Source organism: Amia ocellicauda, chromosome 4, assembly GCF_036373705.1.
Source record: "Amia ocellicauda isolate fAmiCal2 chromosome 4, fAmiCal2.hap1, whole genome shotgun sequence".
In the NCBI taxonomy this organism is placed as follows: domain Eukaryota; kingdom Metazoa; phylum Chordata; class Actinopteri; order Amiiformes; family Amiidae; genus Amia; species Amia ocellicauda.
The window spans coordinates 23,043,440-23,051,222 of record NC_089853.1 but is presented as its reverse complement, the minus strand read 5'-3'; the positions used below and the strand labels follow the sequence as shown (position 1 = coordinate 23,051,222).

Here is a 7,783-nt window from a genome sequence, read left to right as displayed (position 1 = left end):
CATCAGGATCAGTAATATTCATTACTAGTACACGTATACTAGATTTGCAAGTTATGGAAGCTGTTTTATTACAAAAACTCGAGAAGTCTCATTCAAAATATTTTATTACAGTATTCCATGGGAACAAGAACACTAATTTCTCATGTAAGAAATGTTTCACTGAAAAGTTACAGTATGAAAGTACTAGACAGCAGTGTTGGTGCATTTCAAATGATAGGACTGATTTTTGTGAGGGCAGGGTAGAGGGGACAGGAATAAAAAGGTCTACCTTTAGTGGAAGCAACTAGTTTATTAGATTTTAAAAGTTCTTTGTGTTTGAGGTGGAGAAAATATTATTTTTCCTCCAAAGCCTGTTGTGCAAAACCCCGCTCCACCTTTACAGTGCCAATAGCCAAATTAGTTTACTGGAAAGACTTCTTACTGCCCCGAACTCGGTCTTCCTCTTCATCAGATGAATCCCCCCCATACGGGACTAACCCCAATACATCCTCCTTCAGCTTCGGTTTCTTAGTCAAAGTGACTTGATCGCCAATATCTGCGAAGGCAAAAAATCAGGAGAGAGAGACAACCAGAAAAGGAAAGAAAACAGAGGGAGAGAGAGAACCATACGGAAGCCCCATGTTAGCCGTAGAAAGCGTTCAATCCACAGCCAGGGGGTCATTCATGGAAAATGAAATGGCACCACACATCCATAATAGGCAGGTCCAGAAGAACATGTGAAGAGAAGACAAGGGGGAAGAAAAAAAAAAGAACATATAGAAGAAAAACAAGTTAGTTTATTTTCCAGTGATTGTTTTTCCAACAGGTCTCCAATAATCTGTAAAGAAAAAAGATTCAAGTTTAAATGCTAGACTTAAAACATGAATCTTTTTGAATTGAATAGTAAAGAGCACAGCTGTAAAGTAAAAAATGTTAACATATGCAAATTTTTAAAATGTTATTTTCTGTAGAGGATGAAAAGATGTAATGCCTACCCAATGTGGACTGGGCACCACCTGGGCACTCCACTGGCCTAGGTCTCTTGCTGCGCACAACTCCACTGCAGGGAGGGGGAGGTGGGGGCATTAACATCCTGTCAACAAAAAAACACCACAAAAATCAAAGACTTTTTGCTTTCTTTGTCCCAATTTCAGTAGAAACAACCAAACAGAACTATGCAATTGGACTGGTCAACGGTTGTTCTGACAGAGACAAAGAGGCTTGTAGATGCCCGTCGTAATGAGAAATGCATTCAAATGCCCATATAGACTACCAGAACCGCTTCATGTACAAACCTTTCCAGTCGTCTTCCACACTCGTTACTGGCTGCAGGGGAAGTTTCCTCAGGCTTCAGGGCGGCAGGGCCTTCTGAGCAGCTAGGTCCATCAGCTGGTCCACACTGGAAGTCCACACATACTATGAGTTTCCCCAAATATACAGCAACTGAACATTGAAAAAATCTAAGCAAAAGTCCCCAAAACCAAAAGGTTTCCTCTATAAAGCGTCTCTTTGGACTACCAGCACAGGGAGGACTGTATGGGGAGCAATCAGTCGCTGTGGTGTAAGTGGTTCCGGGGTCCTTGGACAAAGCACAAGACTGTGATGCACATGATGGATCTATTGTACCCTGGAGACTCACTCAAAAATTTAAAATCAGCACATACACTCACAGCAGCCTTTAAATTATATTAATTTCCTTTAGAAACACCTGAGATGAAAGGGGCTCACATAGTGCATAAAATTGACAGATGCAGGGGTATCCAGAGTATGTTACATGACTTGCATTAACATGAAAATGGTTTAAAATTATACAAATGAGAAAATAACACACTAATTAGATTTGCTATGTCATGAAAAAAACTTGCCACAAGCTTACTAACAAGATCGTAAGATTAATTCAAATTTCCAATTTTCTTTTGCATAAATTAAGTTATGCAATAACGGTGTACTGCTCAGGAGGCCATATGTTTTTTCAGCCTTTGAAGCAAACACTGGACTGAGTTTCAGTGGGGGGGCACTGGCCATCACAGCGGCCAATCTCAGGATGCTGGCTTCCCACAAGAATTGTGGTGAACCAGACAGGATCCCACCTAAAGAACTCAGTCAACTACATCCCTGTACGGCTGAGCCCAACTATTCGCACTAAACATTAAGCATTCCCAGACAAGTGTACCAACTGCATTAACATGCAAACCCACAGTGAACATCAAAATAACAGGACCCAAGGTTAAAACCTTGTAGATCACCATATACACATGGTTGGTTTTATAACAAAATGTACTCTAATCCACACTGCTTAGATCCTAAACGTCAGTCCAAGAACATTTCTAAAGGCTTTATCAGATTAAGCACTCCCCACCACCTTGAGCTGTGTATGTACACATAGCATCTGTCTGTTTAAAGGTATTTAAAGATTTAAATTTAAAAAAAAAAAAAAAAAAAAAAACCTACCCGTTCTAAATATGGTGGTGGTTTCCTAGGACACACTGGATACTGAACCATTGCCTGAGAAGATTGAGGGGTTGTCGAAATGTTAGAATGACTGTGATGACCATTTGAACTACTCCAATAACCACTGGATCCTGGATATGCAGAATAGGCGCCCATGTAACCATTTGATGGGTAGTTATACCAGGATACCTGGCTACAGTAATTGCTATTAGGTGGGTATCCATGAGAAGATGGGTATGCTGAAATAAAAGTATAGAAATGGAGAGTTAATTCTTCAGATTTCATGTATAGACAGGTCTTGACCTCTGACTGCAACCATTTATGATACTCCAAGATTCATCTGCAACTAAAGATACAGACACAAAAAAAAGGTGCTATATCATGTTATTTAAGACAAAATATTAGTTCACTACTTTCTACCAAATTTGCGCTACCCTAAATTTGAACATACTGAAAATAATTTACCTTGCGTAGACCCAGTTGCTGTATAAACTGAAACCATTCGAGAGTGTTCCACACGCACCTTTTGGGAAAAGGTGAAAATTAATAGATGAGCAAATAAGATAAGCTTTGCAATAAAAATTACTTTCCTCTGGGTTACATTTGGGATATAGCCATATTGTCCTTTTAAAAAGAAGCAATGAAAAGTTCCTTTTATCTAATGAATGTTACTTGTCTTTCAGATGTTTTATTTTTTCACATAAACACGATCATTCAGGTAGCTGTCCTGCCATCTAAGAACATACAAAAGTACCCATAAAAGTAGGCTACTGCTTACTGCTGAAACTGCAGTATTGCTTTCCCCATTCCATTCACACATGCTGGCACTTATTGCCATTCACTTTAAATGCAGAATGTCACCTCAAACAGGCCACATTTTCCACAGCACATGGATTCCACGAATACCTTGTTATAAAGGCAAAAGCATCAAATTCACCAAGGTAACATTGAGAAAAGCACTGCACACGTCTGCCACCCATTTCTTTTATATATAAAAAAAGAAAAAAAGGAGGAGGAATAGATGGACAACTTGCTTTTTAAACAAAGCTGTAACTTGGGGATAACCCAGTGGATAACCAATGCGCTGTAGATGGGGTCTTGTCAGATTTCCTCAGTGTAAAGATCGATTCAATGCTTCCATGTCAGTAGATGCAGTATACTTTAACCTTTCACTGGAGGTCAAGTTGTTCACACGACTTTTTCTCTAGGAGGTGGGTATCGGTGAGAGCCACAAATTCTTCACTGGCTTCACCTTCTTCAAAACCTCCATGACCCCACTGAGCTGCAGAACAGCACCTTTTCCCTCATTGGGGTCAAATACAGAAGGAAAGAAAGGTAAATAAAACCTACCGTTTCTAACAGGCTCTCACAGAGCTTCTTCGCTGCTTCCAAACCTGCTGAATTTGGGTGGCTATATGAAAAACAAAAACATTAACTTAGAACATGGAAAACATGCATGGTACCACACCATGTGATAGGGAGAGGGGGAAAAAACATGCTTTTTACAGAACCACGTCAAAGCAAATACCTCTGACAGCAGGGCACCTGGGGGCTTGTTAATATTTATTAGTCAGGGGGCTTATTTAACACCCCAGCTAGGTTTTTTAAAACTTGAACCATGCTTTACAAAAACGGTTACCTGATGTACAGGTACAGCGGCTCAAAGGATTCCCGCCTTGAGGCCTGCTCGATGTACCCAGAGCCCTTTCCTCGGAGGAAGACACGTGCTCCAGTTTCACTCTGGATGTGCTGCAGGTATGATCCACCAGGGCCTTCAACTTTCTCATTCACATTGAAAGAGGGCAGGGCCTGGTCCAAGCCCACAAATATTTTGGTGTGGACAAAATTCTGATAAACAGAGCAAATGAAAGCTTCCGTTACTTTCCACATCACTCATTCCAAACCATGGTAGAAAGACCTTAAACACAGGATCACTTTTCAAAGCATGCATTTATTAATTTTTTTAAACAATCTGCCTCATTGTTCCATTCTGCTTAAACACCTTTCACTTGGACCAGACTGATCCAGTAATCTTTAATGTCAGCAGATGCAGTACACCCTAACCTCTATCTAGAGGCCAAGGTCATTCTCGCTGCTAGTTACTGTAGGAGGCTTGTATCAGCGAGAGCCACATGATCTTCACTGGCTTCACCTTCTTCAGCCTCCACATCACATGGCCACGACAAAAGTTAAAAAAAAAGTGATTCCTCCTAAAGCTTGATCAATCACTTCAATAAGGGAAAAGCAATACTTACCAATGCCTGTATCTAAAAGGCATATCGTTTGCCCTTTTGACATCCACATACTCAAACCAGACAGATAAAATCGAAAACACCCACCCCTGAATGACCGTGGCCTTGTCCGGATGAAGACCGGTGGCTCTGTGGGGTTGGAGGCCTATGGCTTGGAGGGTTGGGGTTTCGGAGGTGCTGTGGAGTAGGTGGCCGAGGGAGGGGCAGGATAGGAGCTCGGGGCGGCTGAGAAGCAGGGGGCCTGGCTGGATGGCTGTAGACAGGAACGGTTGGAATAACCGGCGCTGGTTGTCCCAATGCTGCCCTCAGAACATCTTCAGAAATAATCTCCTTGATGCGTGTCACGGCCTCTGCAAATACAAGCATTTTCAAACTGGGTTTATGGGTGTGCTATGCAGCGCTACAAACATTACAGAGGGAAAAGGTAATACTGGCCATCAGGAACCAGAAAAATCGGAAAAAAACAACAAAAAAAAACATACTATTGACTTCCTCCTGGGTCTTTCCTTGAACGTGTAAATACAATGGTCTGTCCCTAGAACAAAACAAAAATATATATAAAAATAATTAAAAGTGTCACCAGCATCACACTGAAATTAGGAATACATAAACAGGAAATACATACACTCCTTTGGCCTGTGTCTTTTCAACCACAGTCATGTAGTAGCCCTTAGTTGACACTATAGCACCACTGTATTGGTGAATCTAGAATTGAAAGAGAAAGATCAATATTAGTTATTGATTTACATTTTTTAAATATTATATATGAACAATAAAAGATTACCAACAAGTACACTTACTTCTTCTTGGGTCTGTCCTTTTGTGAGCAGATTTCTGCAGTTTATAGGAACATCATTAATGTCCAATTCGGTAACAACCATGTCATCGCCTTGACTGGAAACTGTGACACTGGTTACAGGCTGAAAACCACACATGTGACACCATTTCAGACACTTGAGTATTGTACCACAGCACAGACACACAGTGACAAGATAATGATTATGTACTATATTTATACAGTAACACTACCAGCACCATCCAGTTGAATTCCCTTTTGTGAAACTCTAATCACTAAAAACATTTAATCAACTTTCAAAAAGGTTATGGCATATTTAACGAATAAAAGATCATACATTACCTTGTCTGGTGTTGTCTGGGGCTGCTTTAATTTCCCCTTGGCCATCAGCATGGCATTAAGCTTCGCAGCCATTGCAGCGGCCACCTCGACTGCGCCCCCTGCAGTCGTGCGGGTTTCTGGCACGCAATTCGGAAGAGCTTTGTTGGTGACGTTGGCTGCAGAGGCCGCTGTGTAACTGGTAAAAGCAACGCTGGTAGACATCTTCCCTCCATTAGTGGGTAGGGGCGTGCTAGTGCCCAAGTTTGCCATGTAACTGGGCAATGAAACTACTGGCGTTGAATGGGAATGGGGGAGATTTCCTGTGAAACCGTGCAGCATAGTTGCTGGTGGGTTAGGCTGATCCCATCGAAGAGTAAGGCACCTATAAAAACATATGGAAGTGACAATTCAAACGTTGGCACAATTTAAAAGTACAATACGTTAAAATCTGTACAGTACAGCCAAAGGCGACTGTATGCCGAGCAAGTAGGTCAGAAAAGCACATTGTAAGCAATATGACCTGTTCTGGGCTCTGCAGATATATTATAGGAGGGTAGTATCAGCAGCACCAAGTAGCTTCACAGGGACTACTTTCTTTCCCCTCCAGAATTCAAATACAATTAACTGCCCCATGATAAACAGTCCTCTTTTGTATTGTTCCAACAATGTTTGCACAGACAGATGGGTAACAGGCAACGTGGACAAGTATTATATCAATTAAAAATATACAACACTGGGTATATTAATCTAGAGATCCAACAAAATGCATCGATATAGCTGTATTATTTACACGGTCGTGGGTGTAACTAGCGAAATACAAACCGGAGAAACCCGTCGAAAATAAAATTAAAAAGCGTGCCGAGCAAATCAAGAGAGACTGGAACATCCCTATACAACCATACTAATATATTTAAAAACAAGTATAAAACCAACCGATTTAGCGTGGGACTTAAATATGCCAATACGCCCATTTATTAAGTACAAAAACAAAGAAAAGCACCCCCGACTCGTTTTCTGGAAACATCGGTGGGAATAATGGGCCTAACTCCCCTACCAACATTTAACACAAGTCATGCATTTTAATATGAGGCCTAAAGATCCCGGACTTACGATTTCTGCTGGGCCACACCGGATGCCATCTTATTGAGCACTAATGATCCGCGTATACCCGCTAACCGATTTAAATAAAAAAAAGTATGTCAACAAAATACGTTTCGTTTTAAATAACACTGACCAGTAAAGCCGACCCTCGCAAACTCCTATCGCAGCCAAGCCCTCAAGCGGAAGTACGTTTTCATGACGTAGGCGGAAGCGGAACAGCGCCTCTGCTGAGTGTGAAGCGTGTAACCTGCGGCCCTGGCGACAGTGGCTCGTTTGTAAGCACTCTGTTATGGAGGACTTCTAACCATGCCAAATATAGAATATAAATACACAGAGAAAATAATAAATAATCATCAAAGAAATAAATAAACAGATACATGTCCATGTATTTGTTTAGCTCAACATTATTTATTCGCGTATTTATTTCAATGTTTAGGCCTATGCATGTATTGGTTTATTTATGTATTCTTGTATGTGTGTGTATTTTTAATTTGGGCATGGATAGTGTTTCCTTAGAAATCAGTAACCACGAGGAAATCGCTTTTCCTAGTCATTGTCCTGATTGTCAACATTTCTACAACCCAGAGTAAATTACCATGTTAGTTAAGCATGGGCCGAATCCGCAGGAAAAATAAAATAAATCTATTACTTGGAAAACCGTCCTGCCGAAAAGATCTTATTTGAACATGACCATAGAGACGCCCGTGACGACTAACACATGTCTGATGACGGATACAGAGTCAGAAATGTTTGCGTATAAGATAACGTTCAGAGAGTATGATGCATCATACGTTATCAGTATAACAAAGGGCGATTGCATTTTATGACCCATTATTCGAAATAAAACAGGCATATTGTTACCAATTAAAGTCAGTAAGTGCAT

The 7,783-nt window shown here is 40.9% G+C and overlaps 1 protein-coding gene across 3 annotated transcripts; it reads right to left on the bottom strand.

Moving 5' to 3' along the window:
- Positions 1–86: 86 nt before the first annotated feature.
- LOC136748036 (KH homology domain-containing protein 4) lies at positions 87–7,141 on the bottom strand. Of its 3 annotated transcripts, none has more exons than XM_066701459.1 (13): positions 7,034–7,141; positions 5,821–6,181; positions 5,483–5,602; positions 5,308–5,387; positions 5,165–5,217; positions 4,770–5,032; positions 4,070–4,278; positions 3,781–3,841; positions 2,896–2,953; positions 2,431–2,669; positions 1,275–1,378; positions 975–1,072; positions 87–535 (listed from the first exon to the last, which is right to left on the bottom strand). In XM_066701459.1, the coding sequence occupies exons 2-13, from the start codon at positions 6,136–6,138 to the stop codon at positions 402–404; spliced, it is 1,737 nt and encodes a 578-aa protein (XP_066557556.1). In that variant the 5' UTR covers positions 6,139–6,181; positions 7,034–7,141; the 3' UTR covers positions 87–401. The 3 variants fall into 3 exon arrangements, with proteins under 3 accessions (XP_066557556.1, XP_066557555.1, XP_066557557.1); XM_066701458.1 differs by having other exon boundaries at positions 6,910–7,091; XM_066701460.1 differs by lacking the exon at positions 87–535 and adding an exon at positions 735–817 and having other exon boundaries at positions 6,910–7,092.
- Positions 7,142–7,783: the final 642 nt, after the last annotated feature.

Bases quoted from the DNA above. Each gene is read 5' to 3' on its own strand.
- LOC136748036 (XM_066701458.1), bottom strand. From the start codon at position 6,938: ATGGCATCCGGTGTGGCCCAGCAGAAATC. The intron at 5,603-5,820 runs GTAATGTATGAT...TGTGGTTTTCAG, and splicing joins CCCAGACAACACCAGACAAG to CCTGTAACCAGTGTCACAGT. The intron at 5,388-5,482 runs GTAAGTGTACTT...TTTCAATTCTAG, and splicing joins AAGGACAGACCCAAGAAGAA to ATTCACCAATACAGTGGTGC.